Raw genomic sequence first — 21751 nt, 5'->3', positions numbered from 1 at the left:
TCTTCCTTTAAAACTCTTCTTTCTAAACAGACCCAGCCCTGCCAGCCAGGTGAGGAAAGGAATCATGTTGCTCTGCTCCGCCTGGTGTGACCTTGAGCACTGGGGGCAGGTTGGCTGCCACAGTATGAGAAGGTCCAAAGGAAGGCTGCAAAGATGGGGAAGGGTCTGAGGGCAAGGTGTGTGCAAGCAAGGAGCAGCTGAGGTCCCTTGGTTTGGTCAGTGTGGAGCAGAGGAGGCAAAGGGGAGGAGTCATGAAGGCCTGCAGCTCCCTCATGGCAGCCTGTAGCTCCCTCAGATGCTTGCAGTGTGCCATGGCCGAGCTCAGGGATCAGGCTGAGATTGAGCCTAGAGAGTGGCCTAAATGCGTATGGTGATGCATGGCCTTTTTTTCCCACTGTTCTCTTTTGGAGAAATATTGCTTATCTTTGAGGCATTTTGTAGTAATCAGCATGCTGTGAGTTCAGAGCAGCTCTGTCTTCCAGGCGTTCTAATAGTGCTGCACAGTGCTCTCAGCCGTTTCCTTACGGTGTACACAAAACCATGCATGCTGCTTTCATCCTGGCACTGCAGGCAGATACTGCAGCAGCTTGTTGCTATTAATAGCCCTGATCTCACTGTCTCTCCGTGTTTCGGCAAGTTGTGACATTTTGGGAAGCCGAGCTGTGCAAGCAGAGCTGTGTCCCCATCACCAGGTGACGGTCATAGCCGCCTGCCTGGGGCCACTGCCCTGAGCCTGATGGCATGCCTTCTTCCCCTGCAAATTTAGCGACGTGGTTTTGGAACCTGTATGCAAGCAGCCGAAAATAAAGCTTGGGGGGAGATCTGTGCACGCATGTCCCCAGCCATCAAGCTGCACAGCACAGACAAAAACAGCAGTTTTTTGTTGGCTATTGCTGAGAGGCTGCTGCTCCGGTATTGGCAAAATCCGGCCAGAGGGCAACACTGACACACCAATAATTAGAAAGCAAACTCATTAGTTGGAAATAAAGCATGGGGAAGAAGCTGAGTCAGTGGTGTCTGGAAAGTGCTGGCCAGGGATGTCCAGTCACAGCCACACGGAGCTGTGGGTACCTATGGAAGCCAATTGCTCGCCTAGCAGGGTTTGGTGTGCCTGGGCTGCTAAGCTCATGCTGTCACAGGCATGTGGTGGTATGTCTGTGATTCCCCTCCTCTTTGTCATTTTCTGTCCTCTTGCAGCTCCAGCAGTGGATCTGGAGACTTCTGGGCTGGAGGGAGGGGGGTCTCAGGGAGCACGTTCTGTGCACTTTCTATTTGATGCTGATGCTGGTTTGAAATAGAGGGGAGGCAGCTTTCTGTGCTGCTTAAATTGAAATGAAAAGAGTCCTTCTGGCGACAGCTTTTGGTTTTTAAAGAGGTAGTTTTGAAAATGTTCTTAAAGTTCAGCTTCAGTAAAGGTTACACTGAAATGAGGTTTGAATTTAAATGTTTCAGATATCCCATGTCCTTCTCATACTGAAATTTTCTTTTATCGTACATCTTAGCGTGCTTTCAGGACTGAATCCTTCTATTTTGTCAGTCCTTTAAGGACTTCCAAGAAAATGCTGTTTCGGAGAAGGAGAAAATACAGTTATTACTGCAGTTCTTATTTAAATAATGCATGCACATATCTAAATAGCATCTCCCTCTTCTAATCCCTTCCAAACTGCCCGGTGCTTGCAGAGAGGTGATTTTTCTGTTGCAGACAAGCCCAACTCTCTGATAATGTATTTATATGCAGCCTTGATGTGAAGTGATTTTAATGCCAGACATTTTCTGTAGGAAATGGATCCTTTCTTTGCAAACTGAGCTGATCGGTCTGTTACAGCAAATACATTTAACTGATAGATTCCATCCTCTGTTGATGTGATAGATGGTGTGGGCAGAGCTGGGAGATGCCAAATTTTCAGTCCCAGCCATGAGGCCGCTCTGTGCCTGCAATCGATGAGGGCTGGAATGCTTTAGGTCTTAATTAACGTGCGGCACGCAGGCAGCCTCTGATGTATAGCCGTGTTTTATTTATGTGGGGAGGGAAAAGCATCAGAGCGTTTCCATCTTGGTGTAAAAATAATGGTAACTGGACTGTGGAAAAAATCCTTGCATGCCTAGGTTAAATAATAATAATGCTAATAATTCCTTCTGTTTTTTTGCCTTGTGTTCTTACAGTGAAGGAAGAAGCAGGGTAACATGAGATAGTTTGTTATTCATAATTGAGATCTTGTCTTGTAATTCATGGGTTTGGCATTTCTCATTAAAACTCTGAATATAGTCTTTGTGCTTTTGCTAACGTCATGAATCTGATTGTATTAATATGTTCTCAAGGCAGAACCTATAAAAGCAATTTTCTAGTCTACCATAAAATATTCATAAGAATACAGGCTTTTTCTGTTTTGATGATGCGTTCATTAACTAGAGAAGGTTTTATTGTTTTCGGGAGGGCCCCGTAGGTCAGAAGCACTTGCAGCTTCTGTTGGGAACTCATGGCGTTTCCAAGAGTTTCTTGAGACCGAAATAGTAAGAGGCCGGGATGACGCAGCTCTGCGGGGAGATGAATGGGAGCTGTGGCCACAGTGCCCCAGCTGTGTGCAGTGCCAGGCGCTAGGGAGGTTTGCATGCTGCTGCCCCAGCTCCGGGAAACGGAAAGTTTGTTGGGTCTTCCCGGGAGATTGGTTGCCTTTCTTTGCGGGTTCAGGCTCTTGCTGTGAAGTAGAGCGGGGCAATTTGTCACTGGCACAGTTTGAGCTCTCAGCTCCCATGCTCCTAGGTAATGAGTGCCTGGTTTGCTGTCCTGATAGCTGGGTTTGATTCTCCCGCATTAAATTTTTGGAGCTCTCCTCCAGCACTGGGACTATGAAGTCGCATCATACCATACTCTGGTGCGTCCTGGAGCTCTGGAAAAATATAATGTGTGCATTTGGACAGGGAAGAAGGCAGGCTGGGGGAGGCTGGGGGTTCATGTGGTTTGTTACATCAGGATTTGCTTTCTGATCGCTTGGGGTTTGATTGTGGGCTGCATTAAAAAAAGGGGTGACCAGCAGGGAGAGGGAGGTGATTGTCCCCCTCTACTCGGCTCTTGTGGGGCCCCATCTGCAGTACTGCATCCAGGACTGGGGCCTCCAGTACAGGAAGGACGTGGAGCTCTTGGAGCGGGTCTAGAGGAGGGCACTGAAATGATCAGAGGGCTGAGCATCTCTCCTATGAGGAAAGGTTGAGGGAACTGGACTTGTTTAGCGTGGAGAAGAGAAGGTTTTTGAGAGCCACACCAGGCACTGCCCCACACTTTGTGCTGCCAGCCTGCCCTGTGGGCGAGAGCCCTGGAGAGAGGGATGCAGGAAGGAAAACACAGGGGAAGAACTCATGGCCTGAATAACAGCAGCACTTCCAGCAATGTGACCTTTTACAGAAAATATTTCCACCCAAGAACAGCCTCCTCCTCCCTGCATGAGATGAGCTCCTTTCCCTGGGCAAAGTGCAGGTGCCTGCGGGTCTCATTGTGGGTACCTTGTGCTCCGCCCAGCCCAAATCTAGTTGCATGCTGTGGTGTTGCATGGCAAGGATGCTGACAGCAAAGCAAGTATCCTTGTTTTTGTTGGGCAGTGTGCAGCTGGGTTCAGATGCCCCAGAGAGTGCAGTGATTGGAAGGATGTGGGCTGCTCGCTCTGTGTGCTTGTCTCACCTCCTTGGGAAGGTGGCTGGAGTACTACCTGGTCAGTCTTAAAATGAAATAACAGCTTAATTTGTAGGGAAATTTGCCATCTCTTGGTTGTGTTTCAGCATTGTCTCCCTCAGAGTCTGAGTTAGAGGCCTGTTGAGGCACTTCCCTGTGCCCAAATATTTGCACCTCTCTGGTTGTTGGTTGTTGCAGCAGTTAACTCTAGACTGTTGCAGGAGCCCTTTATTACCTGTTTGCTTTTGTTCAAGCTCCTTTCAAAAAAAATATTGCAAAGGATACAGTATGTAGTGATTTTTCTGTGTAATTTTTATTGAGAGCTTCATGTTCCTGACCATAAGAGTCTATGAATTGATCAGCTGTAAGACAAGATGGATCTTTGCTGTGAAGTCCCAGAGTAATATTTATCCATCTAAACTCAAGTGATGCTAGAAGAGTGCAATAGGGACATGTGCTTGAATACACAGACTTGGAGTGATAACAGGTAGGGTCACGTGCAGTTCACTGAAGTTCTCTGCTTTGAGAAAATGCACGTATTCATAGGAAACAGTGGCTGGAGAAAAACTGCTTGAGCTCTGTCTCCCATAGTGCTTTTTTACCGCTCATCTCTCCCATGTGTTCTCCATCTCCAGTTGATGTGAGCACAGCACTGCCCTTGCAAGTTGCCCCAACCTCAGTCCCGATGGATCTGCGCCTGGACCACCAGTTCCCCATGCCTGTGACAGAGCCAACGCTCCGTGAGCAGCAGCTGCAGCAGGAGCTCCTGGCGCTGAAGCAGAAGCAGCAGATCCAGAGGCAGATCCTCATTGCTGAGTTCCAGCGGCAGCATGAGCAGCTCTCCAGGCAGCACGAGGCCCAGCTGCATGAGCACATCAAGGTAAGCGGTAGGCAGCCCTGCTGCAGGGGGCTGCTGGTTTGGGATGGAGATGACATTCTGGGGTCTGCACACCACAAGACTTTCCCAGTTCAGCTCTCAGGCAGGGTGCTTTACCTGGCTCCGTCATGCAGGACAAAAAGGAAATCTTTTTACACACGAGGTAAGTAGGAAGTGCAGCTCAGAAGATGGCTGTTACATAGTGAAAATGTTAGACATTATATAAATATTTCACAGTGATAGACTATTGCTATGGTAACATAAGCTTTCAGAATTGCTAATAGGCTCCCTTTTCAAAGGGGGATTAGCATGGCACATGGTAAATAGTGTTAATGTAATATTAAAAAGCAACCTCAATTCAACCTTATATAACTTTCATTTTAATATAAAGTATATGTCAGAGCGGGGAAGATAGGATTAAAAGTTAATGTTGCATTATTTACAGACTTTTCAAGCACAGTTTTAGCCCGGGTTTGCAAGAATAGTGGCTGTTTGAAAGTAGATTGATTAACAGCAAATGCCTTTTCCTTAGTGGGTCCTGCCTGTAATCTGCTGTCTTTGGGACAAAGGTGTGGGGGAGGTGCATGTGTATATACACTGATATACATCCATGTGCATATGTTTGTATGCACAGATGTGCGTGGGAGCGTGTGTAGTTGTGTGTGTACATGTGTGTCTGTATGTAAGCTGATTTGGGTAAAAGTCTGCATTAGAAAAAAATCAAGATCAAATTTTAAGAAGCCAGTTCTCATGGTATATCTAGACCATTAAGTAACGAAGGTCTTCCTCTAGTCTATAAGGGTGGTTGGATAAAAACTTAAAATAGAAATGAAGTAATCCTGTACAAAAAAGGATAATGACCTGTAAGGCCATCTCCTGTAGTAAGTGTGTCATCTTGCCCAGAATTTCTTTTAAAATGAAATGGCACTTTATAATAAAATAAATCAATCCCACAGTATCTCACAAAGAAAACAAATCCTGGACCAACCAGTGAGTAATTAGGAATGTAGGTTTTTTGTGAGAGCAAACTTCTTGTGTTTGTGTTCGTCAGTCAGCATTTGGATGCTAGATTCACCAGTTTTTTGGTTACTGAGTTTCAGAGGCTGACAACTGCACTTGGTGCAGTGGCTGTAAGTGCAGGGAATCTGTTTGTCTGGAGAAATTAAACTTACAACCTCATATTTGAACTCTGAACTCAGATCTGTTCAGCTGCTTTATGGCTCATGAAAAACAACATGGGAGGGGAGAGAATATTAAAGGAAAGAAATAAAAATCTGAGCATAAGGGGTTGAAATGTGAAATATGGTATAGAAGCAGCTCTTAATGAAGATGGAGAGCTTTTTATGGAGGAATTCATATGCTTTTAGAAAATCATGCATACATACTGCACTGCTCCAAGCATGCTAGGGAAGGACTGACTACACTGAGTCAAGAGTGCTTCTCAGTGCTTTTATCTTCCTCTTTGCTGTTGATGTTGCTGACTTAGGAGTGCACGGCACTCCTAAGGTTATTAGGACCTAAATGCTGGTGCACGTGAAGATGATGGGTCTAAAGAATTGTTGCAGAGTGGTTCTGATCCATTGTATTCTTAACAGAAACACAAGACAGGATGCAGTTGATGATCTTTTCTGTTCACTCCAACGCTGAGTCTTTAGATTAACTGCGAGAAGGAAACAGCAAATCCCTGACACTCAGAATTAGATGATTGGTTTATGTTGTCACTCATGAGATTAAGAATTTCATTAGTCTCTTGTCTCCAAAGCAAACTGTTCAGTATGCAGGAATTATTCAGACTGAGTGATATAGTTAAGAGATTCTTCAACTGAAAATGTTGTTTTGTAGCCTGAGTAGTTTACAGCATTGCAATGAAGGTGTCTATCACTCCCATTAATAAATTTATATTCCCAGTTTCCTCTTCAGGCAGATATGTAGCCTGCCTGAAGACTGCAGGAGAGCCTGAGCTTGCCCGATTTCTGTTAAGATTGCATGTTAAGACTGGCAACTAGAGTGGACTTGCAGTGTGCCTTACTGCAACGTCACTTTTAGTTCTAAGATGTTTTCAGCTTCCCTCCAGATATAGGTTTTTTGGTACAGAAAGCAACCTTTCAGCAGCTACTGCAAGGTAATTGCATACCTTGCAAGCTTGCGTGCTTTCAAAAAAAACAGTGGCTCCTGCAGATTAGCTAGAACTTTCAATGTCAGAACAACCTCAAAATGTAATGAAACAGATTAAAAAAATTAAAAACATAGAAGTTCAAACCTTACAGTCATATCAAACAAAATGGCAGTTCTTTGACTTTCTCTGACATTGGTTTCCTTGGAAATGGTCAGGACCTTTGTTATTCACGCTGTTGAATTCTGAAATTGCTTTGTTATAGACTATTTCTAAAAAGACAGGAGAGTTCTGCACCTTCCTGTGTTCTGCATATTTTGATGATGCTATTTAGAATTTATTAATTTGGCTTTTCTCATTGCTACCTAGCATCCAGCATTTTAACCAAGTGTGAAGGCAGGGCTTTCTGTGCTTTATCCTGTCTTGTGCCTGTTTCTGAAACTTCATGCCTACACTTCCTAGACTGTAGGTGTATTTTGGTATGGTGGAGCAGCCTCTGGGTGCAGCTGCATACACAGAGCAAATACTGCGTTGTGTCTCCCATTTGGCAAGACGTTTGGATTAAATACCTTTGCACTCTTCCACTTGTAGATGTTGAATAGTTGTTTCAACAGGAAAGCACTGGCTGGGCGTCTGCTATGAAGAGTGTCACACTCAGGGTGTAGAGGTGAGGATAAGAATGGTTTTGATGCATTTCTTTAGCAGCTCTTGTACCCAAAGGAGGTAGAGTTTGTGTTTAGCATTTTCGAGTTACAGCAAGCAGCGCTGAGATTTTAAAGCTCTTCTTTGTTTAATGTGTTAAACTCTCGGGTAGTACAGTTGCAATTGTGGTTTGTGTTTGTTTTCTTTTTTTTTTAATACCATGTTGTTGGTGTGAGCAGTGGAACTTCTGATTCAAGAGAAGGCTAAGGGAGTGGGGCAGTATCTCTCCTTCTCTCTGTCTCAGCCAAAGCAGTACTATAAGAAACATCTTAAATTCTTTTTAAGTCAATTAAATTTGGCTTGAGAAATGCTGGCATGTTTTTCTGCATTTCTATTCCAGTAGATAACTTAATCTGAAGTTCTGGTATTTTCCAGAACTTGATTTTATTCCAGCAGCCCAGCTTTAATCGTCTGATCAAGAGCAGGAACAGGTGGGTGACCACCGTCCCCTGTCCCCCCATCCGTCCGTGCTATCACAGATACTTGTCAACTGCTCACGTTTGAATAGAAATGGCGTTTGGGAAAAAATGGTCTTCGTGTAAAAGGGGGCACATTCCGGAAGATGGTGCAATCTGGAGGAGCAGGCTGAGAGCAAAATGATGTTCGTGGAATTAAAGGCTATAATGGGACATAGCTGCAGCTTGACGTGTTGAGGGAGCGGGATCATCGCACACAGGGAGGAATGAGAAAAGTCTGACTTGTTTAGGGAAAATTAGTTGAGCCTTCTGAAGACTTCACACCATATGGAAATACAGAAAACTGTCTTTCACAACTACAGTGCAGCTTTGTAAATTGCTGCAACTTGACATCTGAAAGCGGAGCAGGATGGGAGCCGGGGCTGCAGTGGGCTGACTGGAGGGGACAGGAACTTGGCTCCAGCGCAGTTGCTCACCTTTGGTGAAGCAGATTTTCCACAGAGGCGTGCCTCTCCAGATGTGCAGCAGTGCTTATAGCCTTCCAATCTGCCTTCTGAAATAAAAACAAGGATGGAACAAGGAGCCCGGCGCCCAGGCTGTTGTCGGTGAGAGTGTGGAAAGGCTCTCTGCAGGTTCCAGCGTGAGCTCTGCCTGACCTTTGATTGTGAAGCCACCGGCAGGGAATATTTTCCTTTCTGAGTCACTGATTCCCAGCCAAGATCAGCTGGAAGTTACCAAAGGCTTTTCCATTTGCCTTCTGGTCAAGGGCTGGAGCTAGACAATCGAAGAGGGGCAGGACATGTGCTTTGGCAGTGCTGGAGGCATCTGGGGCAGCGTGAGCTCCACAGAGCAGTGAGATGCTGGTGGGTGATGCAGCTCATCCCTGCCTTTGCACTCCTCAACGTTGGAGCAGGGCTCAGAGGAGCTCTGGCTGTTTTATAGCCAGAGCCGGAAAATTTTTCAGGATGCTGACGTACATCAGTGTTAGCACATGGCAGCAGGCTGCAGAAGTGTGCTGATGGCAATGGGACGGCTGCAGGCAAGCAGCTAAGGCTCACGGTTCCTTGTGAAACTCAAATCTTAACCTGGAGGAATGCAGTGGTGTTAATTCTGCCATGCAACTCCTCATTTTTTTTTCTGGCATCAGGTAACAAAGTAGTAGAGTGCGTATTAGAGCACCCTGCTGTTTGTGTATATATAGGGCAGATAAGTGCGTATATAGGATGGTCAGAGACACCATCGGTTCGTGCATAAGAAATAACAGCACTATGCATAGGAGGGAGTTCTGTAACAGTGTTCACCAAGGAGTGATGCTGGAGTTGTTTTTTTTTTAATAAACACAGAAATTTCATACTTTCAGCAGTATACTTGTGCTGCTGAGTGGCCTCATGCCAATAAATAAAAATATGTGGAATGTTTTCAGACATTGGCTTTATATATAGCAACATTCAGACAAAACAAGGGAGATGGATCTGCTTTTGCTGTTTTCAAATGACGTGCTTTCCATTAGCACGACTTCTGATGGAGGGGAGATAACATACCTAAGCTGGCAGCACCTGAGTTGGTTATTCAGAGACATGGGGAGGAGCTCTCCAGCCATTCCTTAGTTTTGTTTGAGGGTAGAAGTCTTTCAGGGAGTCTGAAAGATTTTGTAATGCTGTAAATAAAATGGAATTTCTTTCCAAAGATATCTGGAGTTTGTATCATGTTGATGTTGAAGTGAAAAGCTGCTCTTTGCTTTCATTTGGTGACAGCTGCCCTTGAATTGGTTGGTTTGCTCACAGAATTGCAGTGACATTAGCTGTTAGTGTGACTGCTTTTTCAGCCCTTGTGTTGCACAGTCTCTTTTTGGTGGCCTCTTTGAGATGAGTTGTTTCTTACTTTCCAAACAGGAAAAGTACTCCTGTTAAAAACCTGCTGACACAGTTGATGTCATCTGCTTTCATCCCACGTCTTTGCTGGCTGCTTCCTTCCCTGTGCAACAGGCTGGGAATGCTGAAGAAACACCTTGAAGCCTTGACCAGAGGCCTGTCCTGCCCTGCTGCTGCCCCTTCTGTTGTGCTGCTGAGCTGCTTGTTGGATCTGACTTGCCTCCATGCAGCCAGACTCCCTCAGCTCCACTTTGTGACTGTTCTGCAGAGCACCCACTCCTTGCAGTCTGCACCGCTTTCAAGAGAAACTTAAAAAGCCTGGAGATACCAGGTGTCTGCCTCTGTGTTCTGATATGATAGGATTATTCATCTTAGAGAACTGCAGCTGGGTACAGGCAGTGGTAAAAACAGACTGAACATTTTGTGCCTCGTTATGACTTGAATTCATTGCACAGTGTTCTCTTGCTATTTCTAGATGGTTTTCTCTTCTTTGTCAGTGACCTTCTCTTGTTCTTCTGGTACATGTAGCTGACTCTGTGGCCTGAAAGTCTTAAACCTGGATCCTGCAAAACTTAACTTCTGATGGCAGTAGCCCCAGGGAAAGCTTTTGTAAGATCAGAGCATTTGCTCTCTTTGAAGGCTGGGGGTGACTTTCGTCATGCTCAAAGGCAAGATCTTTTCCAAGAACAGTGAGGGGCAAATCTGCACGCAGAGGTGTGTGTAATGCTGGGTTCTTAGAGAATTCTGAGAAGCATCAGTGGTTTCTGGACTGAGGCTGGATTGCTCGGCCAGGACGACTGTCTGCAGTAGTCCTTACAGATGGTCTTAGAGGATTAAGTGGTTAAAGGAGCATGTTTTCATTTGGCTCCTTCTGAGATGGACCCTGTTTGCTGGGTGAAAGGAGCAGAATGGGAAATCACAGATCTCACTCCAGCACGTGGACTCAGTGGCTTTCATCCTGTGGAACCCTGTGCCAGTGTCTGTGGCATTGGCTGTGGAGCAAGCCGTGCCCTCCCTGCACCATCACCTTTGTTTCAAGGTTCCCAGCTTTCTATCAGAATGTGGAGTCTTTCCATGGAGTCTTAAATTGGGCTGGCTCTTGGATATTCTGAAAACCTGACTGATGTAAATGAGAGAAATGTCAGGGTTCACTGGCTCACAAGTAACAAGATCTTGCTTACTTGATAGCACTTAGTCATTTTTTTTTTCAGAGGAATTCAAGCTACTTTTGAAGTGGTTAAGTGTGTTCTTTTCATAGCATGAATTTGTCTCCTGGCATAATGTGAGTGGGGCACACTTGTATTTTTTTAAAGCTTAAGGCCTTATGGTTTCTATTCAATCTAGAATTTCAAAATAAACAGCAGGAAAAAAAAAAGCACATTTCCAGTTCACACTTAAATTTTCAGCTTCAACTTTATATTATTTTTGAACTAGATAAAATTAGATCGGTATAAGGTTTAAGAGAATACGTTGAGAATCAAGGCAGGAGCAGAGAAACACCCAAGCAAATCCTGTTAAAATATCAGAAATAGTGACCTGTTAATATACACTATCACTGATTAAATTAACATTCATAAACTGTGAATTCCTGTTACTGTATATGGTCTCAGCAAGATTCAGCTGGTGTACATGAGGGTGAAGTTGTGCTTAAAATGTAAATCATACAATGAATAACCTCACTTGTCTACACACAGTACGAACAATGTTTTAGGCTTAATCTCCATGTTTATGTTTCCTGTTGAACTGGTGATGATGTGTAAAAATGATAGATGTTTGGTATTTCAGGTTGATGGCATGCTACCTTTAAACACTACGCTTCTGCTCAGCTTGCATGAGCATTGAATGATGTTGGCCACTCTCTTTCAGAAAGTCGGTTGTCTTCCTGCAGGCACAGCAGGCATGTGAGCTGTCACTGTCTCCTTTCAGGCACAGGAACGAAAGGTGGTCTGCTTCACCTCATCTCAGGGCATTAAAACTCTGACAAATGGAGCTGAACCAGAAATCTCAGACACACAAGTGGTGGCTGATGCTTTGTGGCAGTAGTTGGACTACCAACAGTGAGAACGCCAAAGATGCAACTGAATACGTCTTGCTGCCCTCCAGTCCCTTTCTGTTCAGGAGTGGAAGGCACTTCCCTGTCTCATTTCACTTTACACAGGTGCTTTGCAGGTGTTGAAGCCTGGCAGAAATGCTCTGGTGAGGTTTCCCTCCCCTCCTCTTGTGCCTGCCAGCTTACTGGTTCAGTTGCTTTGTCCCTGTTCCATTATACAGGTGACCAGGAGTGGTGGATCAGTGGTGCAGCCATGCTTCTTCTTTCCTCTCTTCGTATTTCCTTCACTGAAATGACCAAAATCTGATGGTGATTTCTCTAGATGTTCCCATTACAGGATCTTTGCCCAACATCTCCACTCCTGATACTGATTTTTGCATAAGATTTCCATTCCAGCTCCTCTATTCCCTGCACCCTGAAGCAATTTTGAAAAGACAGAATTTTTCTTCATGGGGCTGATCTGTGAGGGCATGACAAAATCTCATGTGGCATTAAACAATGAATTGCATGGCTCCAATTTACCAAGAGTCCTTATCATCATGGTCAGTTCTGGATATGCAGAGGACAGAAGTTGAACTTACTGCACAAACTTTTAGCCTTTTAGGAATAGTGAGCAGTCATAGGTGTGAAAGAAATGGAGATACAGAAGTATATATTCATGTATGAACTGCTAAACTAATAACGTGGGATCTTTTCACCTACGAAACTCAGCAATCATTCCCCTTCCTGAAGCCGTCTGAGCCTCATAAACTTGAAGACCAGACAGTCTCAGTTGGATATGTCTACCTCAGACCCATCTCTTGCCCAGGAAGCTGTCAGCAGGGAAGGATTGTTTTCCTGCGCAGCGCAGAGGCTGGCTGCAGCAAATTCTGGCACAGGACTGCCTGCTGTCAGCCTGTCTGATAGCTGGAAGGGGGCAGGCTGAATATACGTTCAGATATGTCCAAGAAAAGAGGTGTTAGGCATTTGTTTGCCTGAGCTGTATTTTCAGATGTTTGTGTCTAGGAGCTCTTGCTACTTGGCTCCTGCTGAAAATCACAACTCTTCCCCTTCCTTTCCCAGTATAACCAATTAATTCTGACTTGTCTCCAGTATTCCAGAAGGTATCTTCCATAAAGCCTGACAGGCTTTGTCCTTGGAATTAAAACCCATTGTGATGGAGCCAAGAGAGAGAATCCTGAAACAGGAGCAATAGTTCGAGACTGCAGTAAACTGGATGGGGAGAACACGAAGTGGAGAATTCAGCCAAAGGAATGGCTAGCTTCGAAATTTGTTTAAAATGACCCCATAGAATAGAGGTTCTTCCAGAGTATATCAAAATATGCTGTCCACTCATACACTGTGATTTATTTTTTTTGTAAGGTGATTTGATGTATATATTTTTCAGCTGGTGCTTCCTTGATTTTTCACCTACAATTTTCCTTTAATTTCATACAATCTGAGCTCCAGATCCTTCTGAATATATGAATTAACCTCTCACAGACTACAGAATTTGCCAAAACCAGTGGCATATGATTTACCTTAAAAACATCTTTGCTCCAAAACCCCAGCCTCATTGCCTGAGAGGTGAGAGTGTAATCCTGTGAAACCTCTGAAAGTATTTCCTGGGTCATGCCTCTGCCTTTAAGCTGCATGTTCAGCAAGTGCTGAGAAGATGGTGGGATGCTTTTGGTAACGTCCAGCATTGTCAGTTTTGAAACGTGTATTTTACTTGTACATCCTTGTGACTTCTTTGAGGCTGTTGTCTCTATCACTGAACAGCCTATTGTTCAGGGGTGGTAATGGGCAGCAGCTGAAGCTGTTGTACACAGCCTGTGAGCTTTCCTGCAAGAAGTCCCACTCCAACAGCTCCCTGTCTTGTGCTGGGGACCCCAGACCTGGATGCAGTACTCTAGAGGAGGCCTCACAAGGACAAAGCAGGAGGGGATGGTCACCTCCCTTGCCCTACTGCCATCCTGGGCATACTGTTGGCTTTCTGGGCTGCAAGTGCACATTGCTGGCTTGTGTCAAGCTTTTATTCCACCAGAACCCCCAAATCCTTCTCCACAGGGCTACTCCCACTCCATTCATCACACAGTCTGTACTGGTGTTTGGGATTGCCTTGACCCAGAGACAGCATTTTGCTCTTGGCCCTGTGAGGTTCACACAGGCCCACATCTCAAGTCTTTCCGGGTCCCTTTGGATGGCATCCCTTCCTCCTATTTTGTCAGCTGCACCACTCAGCGTGGCATCATCCATAAACTTGTTTATCACTGATAAAGATACTAAGCAGCACTGGTCACAAGACAGACTTGAGGGACACCGTTTGTCACTGATCTACATCTGTGCAAGTAGGTATGCTGGCCCATGGGGCCATACTACCCTTTCATCTGTGCTTCTGCTTAACTGCCTTGCTCTGGAAGGAGCTAGAAATGTCAAATTCAAAGAGGAGCAGAAGTGTTTAGTGTGATGTCCTGCTATGATAAGTGATGTCAGGTTGAGGTTGCAGTTAGGAGATAGACACAAAACAAAGCTGCTTTGGATCACAGCAAACTTTTATCAGCAGTAAGTGTGTCAGCTGTTGCTCACCCAGACTTGCATGTGTGGTTATCTTCAGCTGCATGAGTAAGGGTGAGCTGTCTGGTTACAGGCAGTTTTACATTGCCTTCCACTAATTGCTGTAAGGTAAAGCATTCAAAATATATATTATAAAGATAATATATATAATATATATATTATATATATATATATATATATAAGATATATTATAAAGAAGAGGAGCTATAGTTGAAGCTTCAAAACCTTTCCTGCTTTGCAGATTTTAAACAGTTTTACCATGGTGCGTCGAGTGAATGACAGAAGGACCTTTAAAGCAGCTGTTGTATGGGAAGGAAGGAGCAGAAGGGCAGAGAGCTGTGTCTGGCTTCTGGGGGAAGAATAAGGTGGTGTCTACAGCAGATTGGGGGATGCAGGAAAGATCTGCATTCTTCTGCTCATCTAGCAAATGAAGGAAAGGTTATGGAAGCCTTAATGCAGCACATCTTTGTGAAACACATCCTCGTTCTTCCAGTAAATTGGATCTTTAGTGTCAGTACCACCCTCTTTCCAGGAGGACACTGGCTTTCTTTTGGGCTGAGGCTGCTGGAATGTTTCATGGCACTACCTTGCCAGTTTTGTTGTAATTGCTAAAGAAAACCGTTTTGTCCCACGTAACTTGAAAAGAAGTTTCTCTGTGCAGAGAAAGTTCACAAATTGCGTACAGATATGGTGTTAGTTTGTGTTCCAGATAGTTGTGCCTGAGAACTGAAGACAATTATGGAATGTGATGGCAAAATCCACCGCACTGCTGAGCCCATACGGCCAGTGGAAAATTGATAAATAGCTGGAAATGCTCTACATGTTCCCTATTGCATTTATTAATATTAATATATGCTCAAGGAGCACCAGAAACACCAACTACAGGTACAGTTGAACATTTGTGCAGTTTTCATAAATAGTGGAAGCAGTGACATTAAACATATGCAGGAATCCCCATAGTTATAAATATTTACAAATATTTATTTTGGCAAAAGCACCTTATTCAGATGTTCCGAGCTGCACTCACTAATACACTGTATGTATTTGTCACTCGGCACACTTCTCAAGTTGGGAGCTGAATTATTGGTCAATGCAAGGGATTTCCCTTGCTGTATCACTTTGTATTTCACAGATATTTAGATTTCATTGCAGTTCAGAAAAGCACTCCAGCTATGTGCAATTAGCATGCAAGCCTTGCAGGAATTACATTGATTTCATTTATCAGCAAGGGAAACCAAATGCAGTGTGTGGCTCATGAGCCAGATCGGACACAATAATTAATAACCTTTATCAGAACCACCTCTCAGTGAGCATCTCTTTCTATAAGCCGTCCAGATACGCGTTGTTTTTTTCATTTACATTTCACTACAGATGTCAATGAAAGCACAGTTCCTCCTAAAGCATCATAATGTATGTAAACCATTGCAGGAAGCATAGCATACAGAGCCTTGGAGACTGCAGATGGAGAGAAAAGGCTCCTGATTTCATAAAAATAACAAAACCTGTTTTAACATATTGTGCATTAAATATTGTTCATTTGCATACTTTCTATGGCTAGGTTATAAAAGCCCACCATGTGGTGGACTTGTTGGAAGTCTGAAAAGATACTCTTTCTCCAAATGGAGATGTGTTAGTGGAAGCTGCTGCTTAATTATAAAACAAAAATAACTTGTTTTCTGCATTTTTTTTTTTAACATGATTCGTTTTTTTTACTTCTGTATGTTTCCAGAGTCAGATTTTTTGTTGTTTCCTTAGAATACAATAGCATTATGGAGGAAAGCATAGTGCAGTCACTGTGAGTTGTGCTAGCTCAGGCTCGCTGTTGTACAACAGTCTGCCTGCCTGGAGCCAGCAGCAGCAGGGACTCCTCAATTCGGAGCTTCCAGCAGATAGCCCAGCAGATTGTACAGTACCACTTGCATTATTTTTTTGCATCTTTATATAGAATTGTATAATTTTATGTACATCACAGCCATGGTTGAAACACTTGATAGTACAAATGCACAATACCACAAGTTAAAATGAGAAATGGCTGTCAAATCATAAGTAGAAAATATGAAAGAGGAGGAAAAAATCAGTGTTTTGGGTGTAGAAGTTTTGCATACACATGCACATATATTGTCAGGGCTTGAGAAAGGATGGAGTGAACCACACACTTGAGAGGAGCAGGTTCCCTGGCACAATGGCTTTGGCTTGGCCTGGTCCTATAGAGTTTCGGGACCCTAGAGCTGTGGGTGGCATTGGAGCACAGACACCCATTAAGCCCAGCCTTAGAGAATCTCAGCGATGGCCAGAGCATATGCAGCATTCCAGGTTTTGAATGCTAACACTGCCAGCTTCAGATCAATCTGCTAATTTATAAGTTGCCAACATAAAGAGTGCAGGCGAGTGTGAGGTGACAGGGGTGCCTGCATCCCCAGGGAGCTGAAGGGTAATTGGAGCAGTCTGGGGATTTGACTTCAGAGCCTGTCTTGCTGGGAAGGGTGCAGATGAAATTGGGAAGTGGCAGAAGAATAGCAGTGACCTCTCTTAAGATAGGATGATAGGATCTTAATGTCAGCTTTTATTCTTAAGAATAAAGCGATTTTCAGTGGAACTTGAGGTTTTTTAGGGGGAAGCACTGTTTGTGAGCCCTATGGAGATCAATTCACACCTTGCCAAGCTGAGAGCTGCTGGGACTTGTCATTTGTCACCTGCTTTTCTCAGCACAGCTCGCTGCTGGCCGACTGTCAGGGCACAGGGTGTTCTCTGATCACTGACAGGTATCACTGACAGGCCCAAAGCCCCACAGCCTTGCACACCACCTCCAGTCCACTGGTAAATCAGCCCCACGAGGGATACTTGGGGCTGGAGAGGATCGCTCCGTGTGTCCCAGCAAGTTGGTGTGTGCATGCATCCACTAGGTGGCTGGATCTGGGGACCTGAGTGGAGACTGCAGGGCTGGATGGGGACCCTGAGCAGCTGCCTTGGTGGCAGTGAAGCTCATTATAGGCTTGGAAGGTTACCATGCAGTTTTAGGGAAGGAATCATTTGGAAACTTCCTAACTGCCCCTTGTCAGCTTGGATGTTAGGAGCAATTTCTTTTCAGAAAGAGTGATGAGGCAGTGGCACAGCTGCTCAGGGAGGTGATGTACCTGGAGGTGCTCAAGAGCCATGGAGGTGTGGCACTGAGGGACATGGTCAGTGGGCATGGTGGGGTGATTTGGGGTTTGATACGAGAAGATCTGAGAAAGATCTGAGATCTTTTCCAACCAGAATGCTTTTATGATTCCCCATCAAATGCTATGATGTCCTTCCTTATCTTATACAAGAAGGCAAGCTGCCAAAAACTGCCTTTTCAAAATCAGTTTTTCTTATTTAAAAATAAATAAATAAGTGCCTGATCCCAGTTACCCATGGTGCTCACTGCTGGCTATGTGAAAGCCTTGTGAAGAATCACTGTGGTAAAGCAGCCTTTGGTATTTCAGCTCCTGAACACCCCATTTGATGAAAGCTTTGCAAATTTTGTGCTTAATTAAGCAGCCCATCTCTACTTCTTGCATGGATGTTGGAAGGGCTGGGGTGTATCCTTCCTAAGAGGCTATTGGAAGATGCTTTTCTAAGGAAGGAATTCTCTATAATTACGCTTAGAAATGGGTGGTGATCCTTTCCTCAAAGAAATGTTTATCTTGGGTGTGAGGTCTGCACAGCAGACAGGAGGTGACCAGCGTGTGATGAAATTAAAAGGCTGCAGTAGATGAGTTGGTCCATGGGAACTCTTCTCTGTTCACTGATAGAGAAGGACCTTTGGAGAAACCAGTGTGTAAAGTTGTGTAATTAAGGTTTATTCAGAAAAAACATGTGCGGTGGAACTGGTTTTGCAGAGCAGGCGTTGATGGTAGCATTCTTCGGTTCAAGCACCTGAACATGAGCTTAGTCATATTCCTTCAGCAAGAGTGTGTGTAAGATATCATAGTGGAGTTTTGCGATGGGGGGAAAACAAAAGCCCAAGTGAAATAGCAGGGGAAAAAAAACTATCCGACTCAGCTGAGTCAGACACTTGTCCAGCAAAGCTGTGGAGTGGTTTGTGCTGTGTTAGGACAGGATCCATAGGTTTTGGCAGGGCAGCATTAGAAATGGGGCTGCACAAAGTGCCTGGAAGTGCTTCTTTCCGGAAAGAAAATGCAGCCATTCCTCTCTCTGTGGTCTAAACATGATGGGAAGTTCTGCTCTAGCACCAGGAGGTCTGACTGTGTTAATTTGCTGCTTTTCCCTCATCCCTTCCCCGCAGCAGCAGCAGGAGATGCTGGCAATGAAGCATCAGCAGGAGCTTCTGGAGCACCAGAGGAAGCTGGAGCAGCACCGGCAGGAGCAGGAGCTGGAGAAGCAGCACCGGGAGCAGAAACTTCAACAGCTGAAAAACAAAGAGAAAGGAAAGGAGAGTAAGTAGTAAAAGCTCGCTTGGTTCAGTGATGACAGGTAGAGCAGATGGATGAAAACCATAAAGCAGCTTCATAAAGCTGAAGAAGCCTCCCTGATAGCCTTTCTACAGAGCTTCTCTGCACAGCAGCTTATGTAAACATTTTGGAGGTATTGAGGGTAAAAGAGGAATTTATTTCTATGCTTTATCTTCATTTTTGTCTTTCTAAATGCCGTTTTAGCATTTTTCAAAAGGAAGCGTGTCGTCTCTTTATTTGATTTAACATTTTCTGAAGTATTTTTGGCAGCTTTCCTAATGGAGGCAGAATATTAAAACCATAAAATACACCAGATGCACATTGCTTTTCTTTTTCTTTTCTTAATTTCACCCTTTTAAGTTGTAGGCGAGTTCTCAGTTTTTAGCTTTAAAGTGTTTTCATTCAGAAGCACTTCTTTCATGAGGTACAGAATGTGGTTGGCTTCCCCACGTGTTATTATGCACTTCACAAGATTCAGTAACATGATTATGGCCTCACAAATCCCCTTATCAAAGACACTTTGGTTACTTGTTCAGTTTTCTTTTAGAAGTGAATGGGAGGAAAAATACCTTGCGGAGTTGTACTATCAACTCATTAGGTCTCCATTCCGTGTGAAATAAGGAAGCCTGTGATGGAAGCAGCAGAGAGGGCTAAGGGCTACCAGCAGAAAAGATGCTGTTTGGGGACTAGGAACAAGACAAAGCTCTAAGAACAACTTTTCCAGCAGGGAGAAGCTGGGGTGTAGGAGGCTGCAAATATTTTCTGCAGGTTGAATTCCTCATTGCCTCTGTGTGCATCACGGGAGAACAGACTTTTGTTTAACCTGCATTCAAGTGAGGGAACTTGCAGACCTGCCCCAATGTCTCAGCAAAGGAGTTCATAGGAAGTCTAACATCTTTGTGTTTGTGTTGGGTTTTATTTGGGTTTTCTGTGTTTAAGCTGTAGGAGAGAAACCAATGGATCAGAATTTCCTTAAAAGAAGCAGTTGAACTGGGCTGTTTCCCAAATAAAAACAATCAGTTTGAACTGAGTGAGATCTGTAAGTCCTTCCACTTCATCCTGCTATTCTCATCAACTGCTTGTACTGTATCAGTGTTTCAATGGATCCCTCTGTAAAATTGACATCTGGCTATTCTCATTAAGATAGTTTGCAATAAACAAAAGCTCCTGAGTGCCTGAGCACCTGAATCTGGAGCATCTGAAGCACCTTTTGGTTGAAGCATAGGTGTAGAGGAAAGAACAGAACTTGAGGGTGCTAAGTTGAGAATCCGTGGCTACAGTTTTATTTTTAAAATACTTTTATTTGAGAAGTACTACAGCATATAATCACTATAGAAGCTTACCTCTTAGGAGTACTTATTCTTCTCACATCAGAAAATTTTACAAAGTAATAGTTAACACTGTCCAAATCTGAAATATGAACAATATGTAATAGTTGAAGAATGTAGTTTATTCTCCATCCTTCCTCCATCACTGTAAGCCAAAAAACATTGTTTTGTACCTTTTAGAAGGCAAATCACAAATAGGTTAGCTTAACAATATTAGTTCCTTTCTTTCTTATCTCAGGATCCTTGAGCTGTACCTTATGAACTGCTGTCTGTTATCACAAAGCATATGATCAAAGCATGACTTCTAAGAGAAGAAAGAAAGTCTATATGAGACTAAAGGTGCTTTTTGGGCAGGATAAGGAGTGATAGTCAGTTGTCCTGTCTTTCCACTGCTATGACTGAACCTAGAACCAGCTGTGTGCATCAGAGTTTCCAGACACACCAAATCTGTCTTCCTATCTCCCTCTTCCTGGTCAGGGACCATTCCATGCCTTTCTGCTTAGGCAGTTTCAGACTGGGGCTTTCTCCTACAAGCTGGAGGGCTGCGATCAACCTACACTATCATGAAGGGCTTTCTTTTGTTAGTTTCCATTTGTTCTGCAACCCCCTCCTTCTTGGGGGAGCTCGCTTCTGCTTCTGACCTTTATTCTCTTACCACTACCCATGCTTTATCCTGCATACAGTTATAGTTTGATTCTGGGACAGCATTTAACCTGTGTTCTTTCATTCCATATTACCATCCTGTGATCTGTCTCTTCTGGCTTCCCGTCTGTGGATTTATTCCATACATGCGGGCATTTGGCATCTGACTTCTGCTCTTGCCCTCATTGCCTATTCCTTGCATGGTGACACACCACTGTCTATGTTCCATCTTGTGCTTTTCTGCCTTTTGCTTCCTCTTCTTGAATGTCTCCACTGGGTATTGCCAAGTAGTTCTGCGTGTGTCCTATCACTACATATAAGATACATTAAAAATGAATAAGATTTTTCTTCTCATCGTTCGACTCAAGGATCAGGAGCTGAACGATGATCTGCTCAACATGACAACTTTGTCCACAGCTCCAGCATTGCTCAGGGTAGAGAAGATCTCCACATTTTTATCCTGTTAGCATATGTGGGGCCCTTCAGCTGCTAGTTTAGGAGGAAGATGTGCCAAGGAAGCTTTTGGAAACCTCACAATCCAACACCGTTTGGCTTCAAATCCTCTAAATAATGTCAGATTTATCTAAAACCAATAGAACACAACCATGTTTGAGTATTTTTAAGATGCTAATAGATCAAAGATGACACTTTTTGGAGAGATGAGGCCTTTATGTGTGAATTTGTCACCTATTCTGGTCTAGCCATGTTGCTCACAAACTCATAGGAATTTATCTCCAACTCCTCAGTTGAACTTCCCACTGGGGTGCATGCCAAACCTACATTTTGTAGAACTAGTGAGAAATGCAGGGCTCCAAAAAAGTGAATTTTTAAGCTTTTCAACTCTGTTTCAGTGGTTGAGCAATATTACATTTTCAGGCAATGCTTTACGGAATTATTGCAGTTTCCTTCTCTTGTGGAGATATTAAAAAATAAAATAAAATTGTTTCCCCAGTCTGTCAAATGGCACCATGTTGTTGTGTAGGATCCAGGAGACAAAAGATCATCCTGTCGTATTTTAGGTATGCCGGCAGAGCAGACGATTTTCCTGGCCTTTTCATTTACTTGTAGCCCAGTTATTTTCCTTTTGGAATTCTTG

General features: G+C 44.0%; 1 protein-coding gene across 13 annotated transcripts in view; it reads left to right on the top strand.

The window, feature by feature from the left end:
* HDAC4 (histone deacetylase 4) overlaps positions 1–21751 on the top strand; it is a 215392-nt gene that overhangs the window by 102014 nt on the left and 91627 nt on the right. For 10 of the 13 annotated variants that reach the window (XM_085228643.1, XM_085228644.1, XM_085228641.1 and 7 more), the window contains 2 exons: positions 4300–4544; positions 18520–18670. In XM_085228643.1, the coding sequence (XP_085084769.1) occupies positions 4300–4544; positions 18520–18670 (396 nt within the window). The remainder of the gene's footprint in view (positions 1–4299; positions 4545–18519; positions 18671–21751) is intronic. The other 3 variants (XM_085228645.1, XM_085228642.1, XM_085228652.1) reach the window with 2 other exon arrangements.

Source organism: Meleagris gallopavo, chromosome 7, assembly GCF_905368555.1.
Source record: "Meleagris gallopavo chromosome 7, MGAL_WU_HG_1.1, whole genome shotgun sequence".
Classification (NCBI taxonomy): Eukaryota; Metazoa; Chordata; class Aves; order Galliformes; family Phasianidae; genus Meleagris; species Meleagris gallopavo.
The sequence above is the reverse complement of the archived record's forward strand: the minus strand, read 5'-3'. Positions and strand labels throughout refer to the sequence as shown.